The sequence below is a fragment of the Triplophysa rosa genome, linkage group LG1 (genome assembly GCF_024868665.1).
Source record: "Triplophysa rosa linkage group LG1, Trosa_1v2, whole genome shotgun sequence".
Classification (NCBI taxonomy): Eukaryota; Metazoa; Chordata; class Actinopteri; order Cypriniformes; family Nemacheilidae; genus Triplophysa; species Triplophysa rosa.
This window is the reverse complement of record NC_079890.1, coordinates 31,405,160-31,427,673: the sequence shown is the minus strand read 5'-3', so window position 1 is coordinate 31,427,673 and position 22,514 is coordinate 31,405,160. Positions and strand designations below refer to the sequence as shown.

Sequence of the window (22,514 nt, the reverse complement as noted above, 5' to 3'; positions counted from 1 at the left end):
GGTGGCCAAGAACTGTTTGGTTACAAGCATTCTTCCAAATATACTATATTTCCCTGTGATCATCACTACCAAGAAATTTATAGACCGTTTCATCGGACATCGGACCCCCAGTTAACTTCCGGTTTGTGTTTGGCTACTGTCTAATAATATAACTACTTATATTTCATTTAATTTATGTTCATATTCATTTATATAACTATTTTATTGTAGAATAATTGTATTAAATAAACGAGTTGTTGAATTTTGTTGTGTGTTTATTTTATTAAATAAACAATTTGTTGAATGGGTCCTGTAGTTTTGACGCATTTAAACAAACCGTAGGGTACATTGACATCTAGCGGTTGAGCTTGGTATCGTAGTCTAAATTCAAAATATTGGAGAAACAAGTTTAGCCAAGTAACATTTCTTCTCGGATTCTTTTGATTGTTATCAGAAATAATCTACAGGCACTCTATTGTTTGATAATGTGTACCGGAAGTTAAGTTTGGTTTACAAAAGTGCGCATGCGCCGTAACGCTTGTTTATGTTGTTAAGATGAAACCATCTATAGAGATTTGTAACAACTCGAAGCTGAGTGAATGATGACAGAATTTTTGAGAATTGGTGAGTTGTCCATTTATTGTTTATGTATTTTTTCCATTTCCTTCTTTCTACTTCCTTATTTGCAGTTAACCTGCTTCTAGAACTGCATATAATTCCTTTTCTCATTCTTTTCTTTCTCTCCCTCTTATTGTACAGTGGCAAGAAAAAATATGTGAACCTTTTGTCATAACATGTGATCTGATCTTCATCTAAGTCAAGGGTATTGACAAATAAAATGTGTCTAAAATAATACAGTTTTTTTCAACTGCTTACACACATTTTCAAAAAGCTGCCTCTTTTTTTTCAAAACTTTACACACAAATCCAAGAATTGCACACACAAAATGCAAAATGCCTCACATCTCTTTCAAAATGAAGCACTACATTAAAAATATCACAAACACATTTCAAAAGCAAACATTTGTCTTCTGTTGCAAACACTTTTACCGTAATGTTATATTTTGGGATATATCATGTACACACAGTTATTCAAAACCTAAAGCTCTTCTTTCATGAGCTCATCTGTACATTTCTGTACAAGATTGAAAGAAATTGGCAGAGAGATGTTTAAAATTCACTGTAAAAACAAAAGCCAAACTTTTTATTTCTTGTGTTTATTTATGTTTTTGCTGGTTGTGAATACAGTATTACTGTACACGGTCCGGGAAAAAAAATTCTGGAGGACACAATGTATTGTTGAGGGGCTCACAGCATTTATGTTCGCAAAAATTGTGGCATCATTACAGTAAGCATATGGTTGCGTATATTTCACGAATTCTAAAAGCATTATTGGCCAAAACCAAATTCACGATAGCCGTCTCTTGCTCTTCAGTGAACATGAAACCTTCGCCTTTCCACTCTGTAGAAGATTCAGGAACAGTGTGAGTATGTGCCATAAACTGTAACATAATATACTATTTTATACAATAAGGTCAGAATGTCTTCTTACAGTTGGCTGTACTGCTGTACAGTGTGATACCTCACCAGACTGTGACCAATGCAGTGCACCGTAGTAAATGAATGCAAGGGTACTACTGTAAAATACTGTATATGTATTATAGCCTACTGTTTGTGTACATTAGATCATGTGTACATAACAGTAGATTGTTACATACCTGTTCTCATTTCTAAAAGTTCAAATTATACCTGCCATTGTAAATCGACTCAAATTGGGCTGGACTCTCTGTACAGCCTCTCTTGTTGTTACAGTAAACCGTGGTTTATCACATGATCAATGACTGTAGCCCTGATCTCATTCAAGACCACACTTCTTGTTCCTCGTCTTCCTCCTCTTCTTCCGACTCGTCCTCTAATTCGAACTCTGCCTCGTCCTCTGGCTCTCCCTCCAACTCCCCTTACTCTGTCTACATTGTTTGCATCCATTGTTCAAAACCTATAACTTGACCCTTGGCCTATTTATAGGCCTCTTCTAAAGTGATGATTGGTTGATGTTAAGTAAAGCAATGAGTGTTTGCACATGTGAGGAGTTAGTGTGAGGCACTGAAGAATTAGTGTGGCATTTTGATTGGTTGTGTTTGAAAAAGGAAATCAATATACTTCCTGTAAGATTTTTGTGTGTTACATAGAGAATTGTGTGTTGTGTTTTGCAAAAAGTGATTTATGAAACTGAAAACTGAGTCAAAGGTCGAGAATTAGTGTATGGTTTTGCAGATTTGGTGTGTGGTTCTGGTGTTTGAGTGTCAGGTTTCAGAAATTGTGTGACAAGTAAACATTTTGTGTGTAAGCAGTTGAAAAAAACTGTAACACAACATTTTTTTGATCTTTCATGTCTTTTTCGACAACCACTACAGGGTTTTTTTGGTTGTTCTCAATAAAGTATGTGAACCCTTGAGTTAATGACCTCAAAAAAGCTAATTGGAGTCAGGTTTTAGCACACCTGGAGTCTCGTTAAGATAATAAGTTTTGAGGTGTGGACTACAGCTACTTTGACTGATAAAAACCCCTCAAACTTTTGGAGTTCACTCTGCACAAGAAGAACACGCTTATGTGAGGCATGCCTCGCCAAAAAGAGCTTTCAGAGGATCTACGATCAAGAATTGTTGATTTACATAAAGCTGGCAAGGGTTACAAAGTTATTTCAAAGACTTTAGAAATTCACCATGTCTACAGTTAGGTAAACAATCTACAAATGGAGACACTTTGGGACTGTTGCTACTCTACCAAGAAGTGGGCGCCCAGTCAAAATGACACCAAGAGCACAACGAAGACTCATCAATGAGGTAAAGAAACAACCCCGAATGACAGCCAAAGATTTGAAGGCATCATTGGAACTTGCTAACATCTCTGTTCATGAGTCTACAATAGGTAAAACACTCAACAAGCAGGGTATCCACGGCAGGACACCACGATGGAAGCCACTGCTTACTAAAAAGAACATTGCTGCACGCCTGAAGTTTGCAAAAGAGCACATTGACACTCCACAGCGGTATTGGCAAAATGTTTTGTGGACCGATGAAGCTAAGATTGAACTACTTGGAAAAAAACACACAACACTACATCTGGCGTAGAAAGGGCACGGCATATCATCATGAAAACATCATCCCAACTGTAAAGTATGGTGGAGGAAACATCATGATTTGGGCCTGCTTTGCTGCATCAGGGCCTGGCCAGCTTGGAATCATTGAGGGGAAGATGAATTCCCAAGTATATCAGACAATTCTTCAGGATAATGTGAGAATGTCTGTACGTCAGCTGAAACTGTGTAGAAGGTGGGTGACGCAACAGGACAACGACCCAAAACCCCGGAGCAAGTCCACAACAGAATGGCTTCAGAAAAACAAAATCTGCCTTTTGGAGTGGCCAAGTCAGAGCCCAGACCTCAACCCAATAGAGATGCTATGGATTGACTTGAAGAGGGCCATACACATGAGACGTCCAAAGAATATGACCGAGCTAAAGCAGTTCTGCAGGAAGAATGGGCTAAAATTCCTCCTCAACGATGTGCAGGTCTGATCCACAGCTACAGGAAACGCCTGGGGTTGAGGTTAAGGGTTCACTTACTTTTTCCACTGCCATTTTGAATGTTGAATGAGTGCGTTCAATAAAGACATGAAAGATCAGAATTTTTTTGTTATTAGTTTTAGACACATTATGTTTGTCAATACCTTTGACTTAGATGAAGATAAAATCACATTTTATGACAAATTTATTCAGAAAACAATGAAATTCCAAAAGGTTCACATACTTTTTCTTGCCACTGTATCTTTCTGTCTTACCTTCATGCCCATCTACAGTACTCTCTCTCTCTCTCTCTCCCTTATTCTGTGTCTGTTTCTGCAGCAGCATTATATAAACAGAATGGGTTCATTAGCTGTTACCTTGTAGCTGTGCGGGAACAGAGGGTTTTGGAGGACAGCGTGAGTAAAATAAAGAGATGCTCACAGAGCTTTTAAAATTGTTTTTCCCACTATACCCGTTGTTTCGCCAACACTGCTGAAATAATGGCAGCATGCAGACAATGCTGGTACAGTCTGGTGTGGTACTGTTCCAGACAGTGGACAAGTAGTGAAAAGCTGTTCACTAGCAAGGTGGTTTTAGTGGTTAAAAAAAGCTCAGTTGATAACGGTTGTACATGAGACCGAGGTCGAATTCTGTCTGGATGGTGAGATGGTAATACTTTACATGGCTTTTGTGTGAGTATACGGACTGACAGCAACATGGATCATATTATAGCATCAAGCAGATTACAGTGCCTAAGGATCAGACTTTATATTGTGCTGAATCATTGCTCGGTAAAAAAGACCTCTGAAAGGGAAGTACAGAAAATTAGAAAAATTATAAGAATGATTTGCGCAAAGCTTAGACAGAACATTGAAGAAACAGACCGAGAGATGTGCAGATAGACAGATACTACAGCCTGACACATGGATAAGTGGATGGACAGATGATGGATGAGCGAATGCATGAAGAAACGAGAACGAGCGGTTGGATGGATAGTTGGTAGGCACGATGGATCAATGCAGCGAGTTTGGCAGTGACGTGCTGAGAGGGTCAACGCTGGGTCAGAGATAAATAGGACTCTTTTGAATTCTGAAACTTACTGAAGGAGAGAACAGAGCCATGTCCACGCACCAGGAAATCATTGAGATGACTGGCCAGTAAGCTACCACCTACCAACCACCAGGACACCCTAGTAACCGCATAGCAATGTTATAAAAATGCTCTCTTCTCTTCTATCGTGTCTATCTACTCTCTCTTCTCATTTCAAATTTCTCTTTAATCATAGCCATTTCTTTCTCTCCCTCTTTCTCTTTTGAGAGATCCTCTCAGATACTTGATGGATTACTGTTGTCAGGCCGTCATCCACCTGAATATCAGTGTGATGATGACAACCCAAGCAAATGTTTTTGCTCACAGGTTGTTCTTGGATAGCCAAAGATGATTTATGAAAATCTCACTTATTTTTCACAAGTCGTCGACTTGGAAACATAAGGTTCTATCTGCATTCTTAGCAGTTTTGAGATATTGAGCTTTAAAGTTTTTGCACTTTGACAAAAAACAGTTTGAATAAAAATAGTAAAAAATGTCCCAAAATGTACACAACGTAAAAAAAATCAACACATAATGTTGATACATTGTCACTGAATAAGAATACGTGAATACTAATTTTCGACAAACGTGATCCTGGACCACAAAACCAGTCATAGAGGTCAATTTTTCGAATTTGAGATTTATACACCATCTGAAAGCTGAATAAATAAGCTTTCCATTGATGTATAGTTTGTTAGGATAGGACGATATTTGGCCGGGATACAACTATCTGAGAATCTGAGGGAGCAAAAAATCAAAATATTGAGAAAATCACCTTTAAAGTTGTCCTTCAGAGGCGCTGAAGCAGGCTGTTGCTAAGAAGAAACAAGTTTGTTATAATGCTCTCTATTGGCTTACTGACGTTGTGGAGAGTAGATGAACCTGAAAGCCGGAATTCTAAGATTTACATAGAGTGGGTAATTCTGTTTTTGTTCACGATTTTGCTGCATCCACTCACAAAAATAAAGTTTTGATATATTTACGGTATGAAATTTACTAAATGTCTTCATGGAACACAATCTTTACTTAAACTCCTAATGATTTTTGGCATAAAAGAAGAATCGATAATTTCGATAAACAAATATACCCGTAAAGATGCATCTGAAAGTAGGGGAGGTATAACAATACCCTTTAAATTCATAGTGAGAGAAGGAAAAATGATCACTTTTGTTTGCACCGTTCATAAACAAAAGATAAAACATTTCTACATACAATTCTACCTGCATGATAGTTTACAAAAATAAGCGGAGTCAATCAAAACCTGTACTTTTCATTGCACATTAGGCCTACATTATAATGAGTTTAATAAAAAGTTAAAACTACTAAGAGATTGTACACAAATAAGCAAAGTTGTCTAAAATAAAGGTTTATTGTTAGGTAGGCGAATGTAAAGGCTAACCTGTCATAGTGACCCATGATAAAAAAAATTCTGTGAAGAAATAGTTTTTATAACAGACCAACATAAAATGTCTCATCTTACTACATAAGACCACTAACAATTAAATTATATAAAAAAATAAAAAAACAATAGAACCCTTCTCAAAACACAGAAAATCTAATGGATTTATTAGTTATAACGGGAATTTTGTATGGTTTTAATGCAAATAAGCTAATGGTTTATAATGGTATGGATTTCTATTGCTATGTAATAGTATTTAATGTGCAATGAAAAGTACAGGTTTTGATTAACTCAGCTTATTTTTATAAACACGGCTACTATCATGTATGCAGAGTTAAGTAGAAGTGTTCTGTCTTCTATGTTTAACATTTTTATGAACAATGCAAACAAAGGGGAACATTTTTATCACATTAAAGTGCAAAACGAGCTTCTCTCATTATGAATTTAAAGAAGAAGACGTTTTATTTATATAGCGCCTTTCCATAGCTCAAGGTCGCCGCTTCACATAGTGCTATACAATACATTTGCACATCCACATACAAAATACAAATACATAAGGCCACATATAGACATGATCCAAAATACATATTGAAGAGATACGTTTTTAGCTCTGTCTTGAAGGTAGGTAAGGATGATATATTACGAAGTGTAAGGGGTAGCGAATTCCATAATTTAGGAGCATTAACACTAAATGACCTACCACCTACAGTGGATAGCCGAAAAAGAGGAATGGACAAAAGACCAAGCTCAGATGATCTGAGGGTCCTGGCAGGAGAGTAGGAGCAGAGTAGATCAGACAGATATGGAGGTGCAAGAACATTTAATGCCTTAAATGTTAGAAGTAATATCTTAAAGTGAATACGTGATGCCACAGGTAGCCAGTGAAGATCATGCAGTAGAGGAGTAATGTGAGCAGAGCGCCTGGTGGAGATGAGAACTCTAGCTGTTGAGTTTTGAACATACTGTAACCTTGCTATGAGATTTTTAGGCAAACCAAGAAATAGAGCATTGCAATAATCCAGATGTGATGTGATTAATGCATGAATTAAGATTTCAGCATCAGCTAGAGTGAGAGAAGATCGAAGTCGTGCAATATTACGAAGATGGAAAAGAGAGTTTTTAACGACAAGAAATATGAGAGGCAAAAGATAGAGATGTGTCAAATAAAACACCAAGATTACGGACAGATGAAGAAGGTTTAACATGAATCCTGTCAATTTCAAAGAACAGGTCCATCCTTTTGACTGAGGTAGCAGCTCCAATCATCAATATTTCGGTTTTGTTATTATTTAGTTTAAGAAAATTCAAGGACATCCAATGCTTGATATCCCTGATGCATGCAATGAGTGAGTCAGGCAGGGATATCCTATCAGAGCTGGTGGTAAGGTAAATTTGAATGTCATCAGCATAGCAATGAAATTGAAGCCCATGCATGCGTATGATGTCACCAAGTAGAGAAATATAAATGATAAACAGAAGTGGACCCAGAACTGAACCTTGAGGAACACCCTGTGAGACCGGAGCAGTGGCAGATTTATACCCTTGTATGGTGATATAATATTTTCTGTCGCTGATGTAGGAAATGAGCCAGGACAGAGCTGAACCAGTGATACCGATATCAAAAAGGCGAGAGATGAGTATTTCATGGCAGACTGTGTTAAATGCAGAGCTTAGATCGAGAAGAATCAGGATGTTAATTGACCCAGAATCCCTGGACAGAAGAATGTCATTAACCACACGAAGAAGAGCAGTTTCAGTGTTATGTGATGAGCGAAATCCTGACTGAAAAGGTTCAAAAAGGCCATTAGCATTTAGGTAAGATCTCAATTGTGAAGCCACAACTTTTTCAAGAATTTTACTCAAACAAGGGCTGTATGAACCGACGTGTGCGCGTACATAGGTGCATTCTTTCAGTAACTGTACATACTGCTACATTGCACAGAAATGACTACATACAGTATTTACATATGGTTGGTACACGCCACTGAAAACTGATGTGTCATTCAAGATAGCGGTCTTGTGCTTAAGATGCCCAGTGGATAAAAATACTTTCTTTTTTGTTTTGGTTTTAGGGTTTATTTATTTGACGCATTTAAAGAAATATTGAGGTAAACAAACCAAAAATATGTCTCATATTAGTTTTTTATGCTCATGAATACGGTGGAATATGTAAAAAATGATTGGTTTATTAGTTTTTCTGTTTTGAAAACAAAAACGAATAAACAAATTGTCCGAAGGTACACAGACGCAACTTCAGGGTCACAAACATCAGATAGGACATTATAATGCAAGGCGACAATGTGTCTCAGATGTTTTACAAAACAAATCCTTAAATCTGCCGAGAGAAAAAATGTAACAACAGTGAGAATACTCAACCATACAATTTCTGACTAGCATGCAGTAGCGCAGATAAACTTGATGATAAATACATAGCTTCATATTGAAATCCTTTGATTGATTCTGTGATACCTAAAATGAGAGCATAGTTTTAGACATTGTAATATTCTCAGATCTGCTGAGGAAACAAATGTTAGATTAATCTGAGAAACAGAAGTCTCTATTTTATCTCATCTATGTCATCTTCCTTTACATTGCAGAGTTGAAAACAAGAAAGATGAAATCCATTTTCCAGAGTATGTAAATGCACGTGTGTGTGTGTGTGTGCGTGTGTTTCATCATGTGCATGTGAGAGATCATTTCCCATAAACCCAAGAGGCTTTAGTAAATCATAGATCCTCTTTGTTGCACAGATAATAAATCTCTGAGATTATTTCTCAATAAGATATTTCATTAGAGGTTAGAAGTCTTTAATACACAGATCAATCGATATGAATGATATATATGCCTAAACCCACCTACTGTTCATCCTTTATTTCTACACAACACCATAATACAGACTTAAACTCACTGTGACCCGAGCCTCCAGTCAGTCTTCTCTCTCCTTTTGCATACACAGACACACACACAATCCAGCCAACAAGCACACAGTTATTACAGTTTCCCTGCTATTCAGTGGCCCAACACAATTACACTGTCGAATCTTCAATGCCATGGTACAAGAAATCATGTTTGTTTCTCTGAATTGAACGTGATAAGAAAAACTGAGTAATGCAAAATAATACAAAAGAGACCACATATCTTTGTATTGCATTGCTTTTCACTGGCTACATGCAGAAACAAACAAACAGCACAGTCAATGTAATCTGATTTACAGATGAATAATTCGTATGAGTTGGTTCTTTTAATGAATCTGTTGCGACACGGGTTCGATTACCGTCTCGTGGTCCTTTCCCGAACCCAACCCCTTCTCTCTCCCACTTCGCTTCCTGTCCTCTCTAAAACAATAGCTGTAGAATTAAAGGCAACCCCCCCCCCAAAAAAGACCCACTAACTCGTTTGTACAATCTAATAAACTTCTCTTTACATTCACCAAAACAATAACTGAATTAACATCTGACTGCATTACAGACTCGATGGTTTAAAAAACACGTGGTTAAAAGAATTCTTTCATCATTGCAGAACACAAAAGAAGATATTTAGAAGTATGTTGGTAACAGTACTAACAATAGTAACAGTTACTGTAATTTAATTACCTTCCCTTTGAAAAAGTAAAGTAAGGGATTACTCTTATTTTTTCTGTAATTTAATTACAGTTACTTCTGATGTAATTGAACTAAATACTGTGTAATATATTCAATAGTGGAAATGACATAAAAATTACTTTAAAAAAAAAACTTTAAAATGTATGCTTTAATGTATCCTTCTCACATTTGTATACTTTTTTAATAAGAATAATTTATGTAGTTTTATATTATTTGCTTGAATGAATTAAAAGAGACGTTTCATGTCTATCCTTGAATCACTTAACTAATCAAGGTTGATGTAGGATATAGAAAGTAATTAGTAATAAGTAACTAAATACTTTTTGTAAAGAGTAATTTACACAGTAATCTAATTACACTATTGAATATGTAACTAGTAATTAATTGCTTTTTCAGAGTAATTTACCCAACACTGGTTGGTAACCATACTAAACCACTGAGACATTTCTCAAAATATCTTCTTTTGTATTTCACAGAAGAAAGAGTCATAAGTAAGCTTTGAATGACATTAGGCTAAATAAATAATGACATGATTTTTATAATTATTCAACTATAACTACTATAATAATTTCAACTATCCCTTAAACTAAGATAATTGTTTACAATAGTATGGCAATTAAAAAGCGTTAAAATATTCTAAAACCAACACTACTTGTTTTGTGCAGTATGCAGTTAGGACCAATTATTCCTACAGGATTCTGTAGGAAACAATGGGTTATATCATATTTTTACACCAGTGAATATGTTACCACAAAAAACAAAGATTTCTCCAAAAATACGAGGACATGTCACAGCTAAAGACAGTTGTTTTGGGGACAGCTCGTGTTTAGGGAGTCAGGTTGCCCTGGAAAACTGTCTTACTGGAAAAAATCTCACTGTGCGACTTGAGCGCTGTGAAGAGAGTAAAACTGAGCGGAGATGCTAATGATTCTTACTGGGTCAATGCCGCTTCAATTAGTCTTTCAGCTACCGCACGCGCGCATGTGTGTGTGTGACTGAGCGCTCTTCTGAATTGTCCTGTGTCGGAACATAATTGATGTGATAATCATTAGCAAAAGCTCATCTGCTTTGTGGCCAATGAGGTTCTAGAGACCCTTACATGAGCGGCAAAGCTCCATGCGTGATTTAATGTAAGCCAGCGAGGGATAAGGGGAGGGGGGTGAAGACAGCGCGTGTTGACTAAAGTCGGCTGAGGGAGTTGCTAAGTGCAGAGAGATGTTCAGAATGGGCCAAACGCACACATACACACACCACAGACGCGGTCATTACGCACTAAAGCAAGGAACTCCAAATAGTTTTAATTCAGTCTGAACCATGAATAATATAAAGGATTACAAAAGGATTACCAGAATTTATATTCATCTAATCTACCCTCCACCACCACACACATGCACACACTTCTACTCTCCCGAGCAGACAAAATTAGACCAAGACAAGCGCTGGCATGTGCTGAACTCGGGAATATGCTGCGGATATGACAGAGGAGGCAGGAGAAGAACATAAAAAAAGAGAAAGGAAATGATAGGTGGAAGAGGAGTTATAATGTTGAGGAAGGTTTGCTATCTATCCTGGACGACCGGATCGATGGGGAGAGAGACAAGATCTATTTTGGCCAGCGTGCTCTCAGGTGGCCAAAGATGGTGAGAGAAAAAGAGAGAGTGAGACAGGAGGAGGAGGAGGGGTGCTTTAACTAATGTTGCATCACATCTCGAGTTACCTCAAGGGCAGATGGGAAGATCTGCGAACTAAACACTGGGGAAACTGAAAGAGAGGGGTGTGGGGAAGAAAAGGGGAAAGAGAGGAGAGCAAGGTCAAAGGAGGGCGGAAGCGGACCACAAAGAAAAAAACAGACGGGAAGAATTCAAAGCAAGGGAAAGAGACAGATGAAGAGGATACTTTTAAATAGAGACACATTCTCAAAGGCTTCTGGGATTGCAAACTCATAACATTTTGCTATAGGCATGAATTAGGCTTTGTTTATTGGTATGTGCCGTCTGTATTGTTTTAGCATTTGATTAACAGAAGCACTGACATGAAGGTTAACAACTAATAGCACCCCCCCACCCTGTATTTAAAGGGATAGTTCACTCAAAAATGTAAATTCTTTCTTCATTTATTCACCCTGTCTTTCTTTTGCAAAACACAAAAGTAAATATTGAAGAATGTTGATCACCCCGTTGACTTCCATTGTATGGGTTCAACACCGCTGAGACGTTTCTTAAAATATATTTTTTTGTGTTCCACAGAAGAAACAGCCACATACACATTCTAAATGACATGAGGGTGAATAAACGATGACAGCACTTTTATTTTTGGGTCAACTACCCCATTATCATGTTCGAGCAAACACTCATCCTTAATTACTTTGTGTTCTAAAATATGAATATTCCACACAGTCTTCAAAAGTCTGAATTCCAAAAATACATAAACAACTCTCACACACGTTTAGTCATGTGCTCGCTGATAGAGAAACTGAAAATTGCACGTCCTTCAATCAATCTAAGATGCTTTTAGAATCATTTTGTCATTCCGCGCACGTCCTTCTTATGATTATAATAGCAGCAATTCCTAATCGTCACAATTTAACCACAGTAACAATAACCGCAGAAAGCATGTTGGGTGGTTACCGGCGTATTTTTTGTAAGGGACAGATTGTACAGCAACAAAACCTCATCATGCATTTTTTTCATCTGTGAACAACATCATATAAACCTCCCGTTACTGCAGAAGAAAAGTCACCGCGGACTCATCCAAAACGCATACAATAACACAATTAGAATTTGCTGCTGTTTTATGAGGAATGTTCTGAAAAACAGCATAATTGAATACGGTCTGATTGTTCCCCAGTTAAATTTACCTGCATTTTTCAGTTTAATGACACCGCAAAATCTTCAAAATTTACATAATTACTGCGCTGTACTGTTTATAATACCAGAGATGGGTGAGCAACCACTTGTTTTGCTAATGAGATGTGTTCACAGGTACTTGAAGCGCCACATGGGCACAAATGTTTAGGAACGGTTATTTAAAGATCACTCTTACAGATCTGTGAGTCAGCTGTCAGGAAGACACAATGCTTGATCTGCCAAACATTCTGAGCTGTGCTCCACATTCTCGCTCTAGAGATGCTGAATAATATCACTGCTTTTTCTGGCTTGTAACGGCAAGATTATATGCGTTAGTGTTAAATGACATCGTTTAAAGCATTTGCTGCATGTGCTTGTGAAGACAGCCGTGTGGTGTGCACAGATCTCTACTATCTCCCTACTTTCATCTCTTGTCTGAAACCCGCTCTTGAGGATGACAACATAACAAATTGGTGTAGGGAATCAAATTACAGATATTATGGATTTTTCACACTCAAACCTACAATTAGCATTTTTATGCAATGATTATCTCTCTCTCTCTCTCTGTGTGTTATTACCTATTAGTTTATCTCCTGTTCCTGTGGCTCAGTGGATAGAGCATGGCAGTAGCAATGCCAAGGTCAGGGGATTGCACATAGTCAGAAACAAATGTATAATACAATGCAATGTAAGTCGCTTTGGATAAAAGCGTCTGCCAAATGCATAAAATGTCAATGTATTCCAGCTTGGTAACTGAAGTCTTTCGCACTCAAGTTAGCATTTAGACTTTATTTGTATCGATTATGTTCCTGTATATTTGACCTCATTTTTAGCTTAAAGCTCCCACGACTTTAAGAATGAAACATTCTTTTGCACAGCCTGTCCATCAGTGGAGATCGATTCGGAGTGCATGTCTGCACAAGTAAAGCTCTGAGTGCCAGCGAAACATCCGTGTGTTGGTGGCTCTCACCCCTCTTGAAGCAAACTGCTTATCTGCCAAAGAAAACTGATACAACATGCATGTAAAATAAAGCGTATTCTGCACAAAGGAAAGCAGTGTTTTCTGGGTTTAAGATATGCAAGAAATACACACATTTGTGTTTGTTTGGTTGATTAAAAAGATAGTTTACCCCAAAATGAAAATTCTTTCATTACTTACTCAGCCTCTTGTCATTTCAAACCTGCATGACTTTCTTTTGCACAACACAAAAGATGACATTTTGAAGAATGTTGGTAACCAAACAACAGCAGTAGCCATTGACTTGCATTAGTTTTGTGTCTATACAATAGAAGTGAATGGGTAAAATCTCTTCTTTTGTGTTCTGCAGAAGAAGAAAAATCAAACATGTTTGAAATGACAAGAGGGTGAGTAAATGATGACAGAATTTAAAGGGACCCTAAAGGGACAGTTCACTCAAAAATAAAAAAACTGTCATCGAGTTGTTCCAAATCTGTATAAATGTCTTTGTTCTGATGAACACAGAGCAAGATATTTGGAAAAATGCTTGTAACCAAACAGTTCTTCGCCACCAATGACTACCATAGTAGGACAAATTATAATGGTAGTCAAAAGGGAATTTATACAGATGTGGAACAATCTGAGGGTGAGTAAATGAAGACAGAATTTTCATTTTCGGGTGAACTGTTCCTTTACCTCATTTAGAGCTAAAGAGCCACATACATGTGCACTAGAATGTTAAGGTTTGCAACACAATGTCTGACTCTTTTCTTGCTTTTTCTAGGTCTGTGGATCACTCCCCTATCTACCATGCCAGACTCCCCACCCCTTCAGCCATTCAGAAAATCACACCCGTCCCTCATCGTATGCCATCCAGGCAGCAACACGCACAAACCCTCATCGCCGTCTCATTTATCCGTCCATCTGAAACGGAATATCATCAAGCCCTGTGATACATTTTGTCAACCCTCTCCTCGACTGGTGCCAAAGTTTAACAGCAGAAACTCAAACCGGGACAAAACCTCAACATTGGCATTACTGCACTGGCTTACACTGATCACCTGTGCCTGCTTATTGCCTGCTCTGATTGGTCCAGGAGTAGTAGCTTCTGAGACGTGGGGCGTGGTCTCAGCGTGCCCCTTCCACTGCATATGCAGGAATCTCTCCGAGTCTCTGAGTACACTCTGCGCTGACAAAGGACTCCTTTTCGTTCCGCCAAACGTAGACCGACGCACTGTTGAGCTCCGCCTCGCAGACAACTTCATTCGAGAGGTGGGAGGAGCTGACTTTGCCAACATGACGGGATTGGTGGATTTGACGCTATCCAGGAACACCATCAGTCACATTCGGTCAATGGCGTTTGCAGATTTGGAAAGCTTGCGTTCGTTGCACTTGGATGGCAATCGGCTGACAGAGCTGGGCCCACGAGACTTGGCAGGCATGCTAAATTTGCAGCATCTCATTCTAAACAACAATCAACTCATTAACATCTCCTCCGAGGCCTTTGATGATTTTCTTTTGACTCTAGAGGATTTGGATTTATCCTACAACAATCTGTGCAAAGCACCCTGGGACGCTATTCAGAACATGGCCAGTCTACATACATTGAATTTGGATCACAATCTTATTGACCAGATTGCTGAGGGCTCCTTTAGTGAGCTCTACAAACTAGCCCGTTTGGATATGACTTCAAATCGTCTAAAGACTTTACCGCCCGATCAGTTGTTCGCCCGCTCACAGACAGGGGTAATAAGCCCGACACCCTACAATGCAGTGATCAACCTAAATTTTGGGGGTAACCCATTGCACTGTAACTGTGAACTGCTTTGGTTAAGGCGTCTGATCCGCAGTGACGATATGGAGACGTGCGCTACACCACTTCATTTAGCGGGACGTTATTTTTGGTCAATACCTGAGGAGGAATTTACCTGTGAACCTCCACTCATTACCCGACATACACACAAACTCTGGGTGTTGGAGGGTCAAAAGGCAATGCTCAAATGCCGTGCCATCGGTGATCCAGAGCCAGTGGTGCACTGGGTCTCACCGGATGACCGCATCATTGGCAATTCAAGTCGCACCACATCTTACCGAAATGGCACTCTGGAGCTACTCGTAACCGTCGCCCGCGATGACGGTACATACACTTGCATCGCCATTAATGCTGCGGGTGAGGCCACCTCTTTGGTTGACCTCAAAGTAATCCCTCTCCCTCATCGTGGAAATGGAACAATACTGTTAACTCGTGACCCTGGATCATCGGACATTACCAGAGGGAAAGCTTCCAATGGACAAAGTCCTGGCCCGGATACTAACACTGACACCCAGGAGGGACAGGAGGAGGGTCAGACTGAGGCTGAGGATGGGGTCAGCGATGGGGGTGAGGAGCAGATGGTGGGAGTGCAGGGAGTGACATCCACGTCGGCACAAGTGAGGTGGGAAAACCGTCGCTTGACGGGAGCCAACCTGGTGTGGATGTATCAGATACAATACAACTGCACAGCCGATGAGACGCTTGTTTACAGGTGAGTCAGACAGCATTCCATTGGTTTTTTGAATGGGTTTTTGGTGAATTGCCTTAAATAAATATTTTCACCATTTGTTCCATGACATGAAACACACCAGTTATAACCCGCTCGTGTTTTTTTAAAAGCTTTATAGAGGGTATGCATTGACGTCACTTTCCCACGTGAACTCGCCGGGACACGCCCCCTTGAGTGGTAAAACACGCAGCAAAATGGCTGAGGAGAATAGGAGAAACAAAGAAACCGGGACTAAAACACGCAATTATTTGCTGAAATTACAAGCAACTGGACTTGACGGTGATCCTTACGACGTCTCTACGACTTACATAGGAATCAGGTGTTCCTGGACACTGACATGTTGCACGGAATTGCATTTCCTGATATTGTAAGCAGTCATTTTGCTGAGTGTTTTACCCCCGAGGAGGGCACGCTCCGGCGTGCTCACGTGGTGTTCACGTGGTAAAGTGACGACACGTCCATACCCTCTATTGTGTCTTAAAAACGGTGGTTGCTAACAAGTTGCTAAAAATGACATTATCCTTTGGCGGGGATGTTAAACGCTATCGCGCATATACTGTAAATCTCACTAATAATACAACATGGGCACAAATCTCTTCATTCACAAAGTAAATACTTACCAGAGAACACGTTTTTAATAAAGTCTGAAAAAGTTGTTGGAGGCTTGGTGGTGGTGACGATGATATCGATTTACTGTAGTGTAGTGTGTTTATAAATTCATGTTAGCTTTTTATTACTGCCGATTGTGTTTAGGCTTCAAAAGTAACAAATGTTGTGTTCATTTGTAAAGATGATCTTTATACACAAAACGTGTAAACATCATAGACCTTTGTTAATCACAGATCTTATTTTATACAATCTTTCAAAAGTCTATGGGAAAAATGCATCGGCTTTCGGTGGAGGGAACCAGTGCTGCGCTAGCTTCCGGGTTGGCCTACAAAAAAACGTTATCTCAGTGGTACTCTATTTCTCCTTGACATCAATGATTTTCAATGGAAAGCCAAACTAAGAGAAAAAGACCCATACATCTCAAAAATCACTTTTCTTCATTAGACTTTTAGCAGAGATCTCAAAGCGGTCACAAATAAGCTTAGATCTGACAAATCTGAAAGGTCAATATTATTGAGGATTTCAATATAAACCATTTTCAACTCAACATCTCCTGAGCATTGAAAGTTCAACCTCTGAACAATAAATGAGTAGTTGACAAATAAGCCATAAATGTGTCCTACTGTATGGTGTTACAGCAAAAATGTAGAAAAAACAAGCAATGAGGATAAATCTCTATTATGCTATTTTATACTATAAATAATAATAATATAAAATAATATATTATTAACTGTTTGTTTTCAAATTTTTTGGTGTGTCACAACATAGGACACATATACAGGATATTTGTCAACACCAAATAAACCTCACATCAGATAACTAAATAGTAAGAACTGAAAATGTCTACTAAATATTATAAATGTTAAAAACAATCAAGTAACGTACAATTATCAATTAAGGTTTTTTATAGACACGCACACACGCTAAGGTATACATATGTGTGTGTGTGCGAGATTATTCACTTCACTTCGCTTTCACTTCATTAAGTGCAGGAAGTTACACATATCTTGCAAGTGGCAATTAGCAGAAGAGGAGACGAGTGTCAAGATAAAAGATACTGACACACTACTGACACTTGGAAAAAGTCAGTGTCAATGCTGTCTAGTGCTTTGTCAAATCACTAAAGATGAGTCACATCACTAAGTGTAGCCCATTTTGTGGGTTAACCAGTTTGCTTGCATTAACTACATACAACTTCAAGATTTTCAGCCCATATAATTTAAAAAATGACATTTTAACTATGGCTCGAATAAGTTTCCATCGCATTACGCGCTAATTGTTAAGAAATCCACTTATACAAGCCATTTAATGTGACATTTAACAGCATTGCAATAATGAATATGCAATGTTCAGATTGTTGTCAGGTTGAATAGTGATAATAATAATGAGCTTCATGCTTAACCCGAGGCTAAGGCGGCCCCACTCCTTTCTCATGTTATCAGTGTCTGCGACTCCAGCGGTGACTTCAGTCTAGCTGCTGTCAGACATTTTTGTAACATGTTCAATACATCTCGCAACCTCTCTGAGACATTATCTATGGCAAGTGACATACACCCTCTTCCTGTCTGTCCTTCATTAAGGGAACGAGAGGGAGTGCATGTGTGTATGCGAGGTGGGAGAACTGCAGGGTGGGAAACTGACACCACAGACATTGAAACTGACAGGCAGGCTGGTAGAGAGACAAAGAGAAAGAGAGAGAGAGCGAATGAGAAATAAAGAAAAGGGTGGGACATAGGTAGAGATAGAGAATTTGACACAGGACCCAAGGGAAAGAATAATGAAGTCTTTAAATGAACTTAAACTATAGTGCCAATAAGTATGTCACAACCAATCGTGCCGAAGGCCACCATGACATGAGGAAGAAGAGGTGAGAGTGAGAAATCGAGAATGAGAGAGATTACTGGTGGGGGGAAAGCTTTTATCTTGTCTTAGGTTTGGTGCCAGGGTGTTTAGCTTTGTTAAAAACAAGAAAAACAGTTTTTCAAAAAACAAACAAAAAAAAAAACAGTTCTCCTAGTTTGTCTGAGTAAGGTTAAAAAAAAGTAACACAATTTTATAATATTAAATAATTAATTAATACTTCAAAAATATAGTAATAAAAATTCTTGTGTATAAAATAATTTTATTTTATGTAAAATTTAAATAAACAATTTAATAAACGTCACTTTGGATAAAACTCATTCACCCTTTGGAATAACACAAATGTAAGCAAACATCTTTAAAGGTGTGATGAACTGGGCTTGTTTATTGTTTTATACTGTTGCATGAGGTCTACTTACGACGTTCGTGTGGTTTTTACATTTAATTACATTTTAACATTTTACTATTTTCTCGGGTTTTGAGGCCAGCTCTACAAACGATCGGTTTGAATTGGCGTTCTGCCATGAAGGCTTGGAAGTAAAAGCCCACTGCTATGATTGGATAGCAGTTTGCGTAGTAAACTTAGTTGGAGCCTTCTGGGAATTTGGTTGGAGACGTAACGTTAGGTTACGCATTAGCACCATTCGCACGAGATTAGCATTATCTGGGGACCTCGTGTGATTTATAGATGACCTCCCCACATCACTAATTCATGTGACGCATTCGCACGGGATGATTTTACTCAAATTTACTGACTTATTTCCCGGATGTGATGGCAAGGCTTTGCGTATAGTTTGTATAGCCTATAGCTGTATCGCGTTTAATGATATATGACCGTACCTGTCAGCATTTGATCGCGAACCGGACTAAAGATCACCGCGGGTCTCAAATGTTACGAGAGTTTCCATGATAAATAAACAAACGGGAGACTCCCGGTAATTTATGGATATTACCCAGCACCTGAAATAATACCAAAACACTTCAAAACAGCCTCCATTATTCGCAAACGGTGGATAAAACCTTGAAAAATGATATATGAGCCTGCCATATCACAGAGATACCGATTCGCACGGGCTTAAGATCACAGACAACCTCTGCAATTAATATAAATGACTAGAGGTCCCCAGGTAATACAAATCTCGTGCGAATCGTGCTCAGGGCATTTCAAGTGATCCCTAACAAAGCAATAGTGACGCATAGTACAAAAATGTTTTACTCACATAAGATTGCTGCGCCATTCCTATCGGATCCAATATTGACGGCACAGCACTGCTTTTTCATTTTAGTCTCTCCACAAATCCAGCGTCGACCTGTGCCTTGTTCACGAAGGAATCCTCGGAGAAATGAAACGAACAAATGCTCCATGTTTTTCCCACATGAGCTGGAACGTCTTTAAAAATAAACTTTAACCCCGCATTCCTAATGTGGGAATCCGAAGGAAGGTTATGCAGCGACTGTATTCTTCCACAACTAGGCACTGCACAACATTTAGCTATCTTTAACGGCATGTTTGTTTATTGCTTGCTCGCTCTATCTGGTTCCGCGCCACTTGTGTTACTTCAGAATTGTCATGCGCAAACCAGTGGGCGGGGCTAGAGAAGTAGTCGTTGATATTCTTTCTGTGGAGGCGGTGTTCAACCTATCAAGATAGGTGCATTCCAGAACCTGGCGTTCGCTGGGCCTGGTGTCAATAACAGATGTAATCTCAGTAACAAGGGCGTTTTCAGTTCTGACACTTACATGATGTTCGCGTGAATACGATTCCCTCTTATATAACAAAAGCTCGCGTTAAAATCCAGAAAAAGATAAAAGCTATGTTAGCATCTAAAAAGTAGAAATGTACTCTTGCCTTTTTATTAACCACAATAAGATTTATAACAAGCTGTACTGAAGGTTTTTTTCCATTCATTCAAAACGATGTGTTTTGGTCCTCATCTGGAAGCCTGCTATATGATTCGGCAAGCCCTCAAATAAGCTGGACGTTGCAACAAACAGACAATAATTGAAATGGTGAAATGCATGACTGAAATGAAACCACCGCCATACACAAAGCGCTTGGAGATGGAGTTAGCTGAACTAACACAGTTGAAGTCTGTCGCAACACATTTAGTTTAACATTCATAATCTTGTCTCTAGCCTACTTGTAAAGGCTTGTATGGTTCATTTTGTTACAAAACAAGAAGCTTTAAAGAGCAATACTACAATGAAGTACACTGATCTGACAACATTTTGCCCTTCAAGTGCCACATAGATATAAAGTCATATTGAAAGGAAAAAGACAGAGACTGGTGTATGGGCGGAAGTTAATGAAGTTTAGAGAATAAAAGCAATCTGTTTATGAAGATGAAGTTAGTGGAGACAAAAGTCTTTTCTGTCTCCTCCTTTTTGGTTCAGGCTCCATCCTCCCATCCCTCTATTATTAGAGTGTTCTAATAATTGCCTGTTTCTGTGTCACCAGCTTCACAAAAGATTTCCCTGTCAGTTTGTATAGCAGCATGAGCGTGTGTGTATGCGCATGCGTTTTGATGTTTGACAGTGAAATACGTTCACACACAGAAACACAAATTAAAGGCACTTGAAGAAAAGGTCAAACTCCCTCTCCAGAAAAATAGAATTCAACGAGGGTTGACAATCCAGATGAAATGTTATTGCTCAGAGGCTGCTCCATCACAATATAACACACACTGCATGCACTTTTGGGTTCAATTTGTCCAAATTAAAGGTGCCTTTAGTTCCAGGACTCATGGGCGAACCATGACTCCACAAATGCCCCGTAGGGTAAGGAGGACCCATCTGAAGGGTCCTGTGGGCAATCAAGACGATTGCTATTTAGAAAACATGTGCAAATGTATCTTGCCTGCTCTCAATTGAATCTTACTGCTCTCTAGCCTCCTGGGACCTTCACAGCAAAATCGCCAGTGTTAAAAAGGGTCAAATTAACTCTCACAGTGTTTATATAATCCACACTTTGAGAGTGTGGATTATATATACACTGTGAGTGTTAATTTGAACTTTTTAACACTGGCGATTTTACTGTGTAGCAATACATATTTGTCCTCTATAAAGGACATTTGTTTCTGTGAATGTCTTTTGAGGCCATACACGTTAAACCTCAGGAGGGACAAAGTCATCCAACATGAAAACCGTGATAAAAATCGAGGTTATTTCGAACTTTTCCTAAATACATGTACAAATATTACTGCTGTATTGCTTGAAAGTGAATATGAACTTGTTTTATTTGCGGTGTTTGAGTTCTAAAAAAATACAGAGCATCTTTTCTGTTATTTTGACCTGTTTCTCCAGTTTTCATTTTATGCAAATAAATGCAAACAGAAATAATATTTTTATCTGAAATTTGGGAGAAATATTGTTAGTAGTTCACAGAACAAAACAGAAATGATTATTTTAGCTAAACACATACCTATACAGTAAATAGTAAATTCAGAAAAACTGAAAACAATTTTGAAATGGTCTCTTTATTTTTTCCGCAGCTAAATATATACAAATATGTATCTATTAAATGTAAATACATAGGAATTGAATACTATATAAACAAACCAATCAAGAAATTTAGCATGAGAGCTTAAATTATATCTATGATCATTTTTGATAGTGGACTCTAGCTTTTTTGTTAAAATATAATAACAAGACTGTACTGTAGGCTATATTGGATAAAATCCTTACAAAATGTATTTTTTCATTAAAATAAATAAATGAAAAATAGCATATTTACTCACAAGCCCACGGCCTAAGACTGCTGAAGGTCACATCTACCTGCTCAGTGCAGTACACAAGCCAACATCTGTCTGCCCTGCCAATATCTTGATCACACATTCAATGCAGTTAGTGCAGATTTGTCACCCGCTGACCAACACCTGTCACTTTAGTGCTGAGTAAAGCTTGTCTGTCTTCATCCTTTCTCCACTGGACATCTAATTGATCAGTATTGATTTCGGTTAAAATGTATTACATTTGGGGATAATTTTACTATTTCACAAAAACATTATACGTCATTTAAATGTTTAGGGCCACTATATCTATATGGGAATTATGTTATATAAACAAA

The 22,514-nt window shown here is 38.4% G+C and overlaps 2 protein-coding genes across 4 annotated transcripts in view; one reads left to right on the top strand and one right to left on the bottom strand.

Moving 5' to 3' along the window:
* The window catches only part of LOC130549411 (pyruvate carboxylase, mitochondrial-like), a 127,677-nt gene that overhangs the window by 46,530 nt on the left and 58,633 nt on the right, over nt 1-22,514 (bottom strand). The window lies entirely within an intron of this gene.
* The window catches only part of LOC130557613 (leucine-rich repeat and fibronectin type-III domain-containing protein 4), a 32,303-nt gene that overhangs the window by 5,734 nt on the left and 4,055 nt on the right, over nt 1-22,514 (top strand). For all 3 annotated transcript variants that reach the window (XM_057339554.1, XM_057339549.1, XM_057339539.1), the window contains one exon: nt 14,221-15,961. In XM_057339554.1, coding sequence (XP_057195537.1) covers nt 14,247-15,961 — 1,715 coding nt within the window. In that variant the 5' untranslated portion in view covers nt 14,221-14,246. The remainder of the gene's footprint in view (nt 1-14,220; nt 15,962-22,514) is intronic.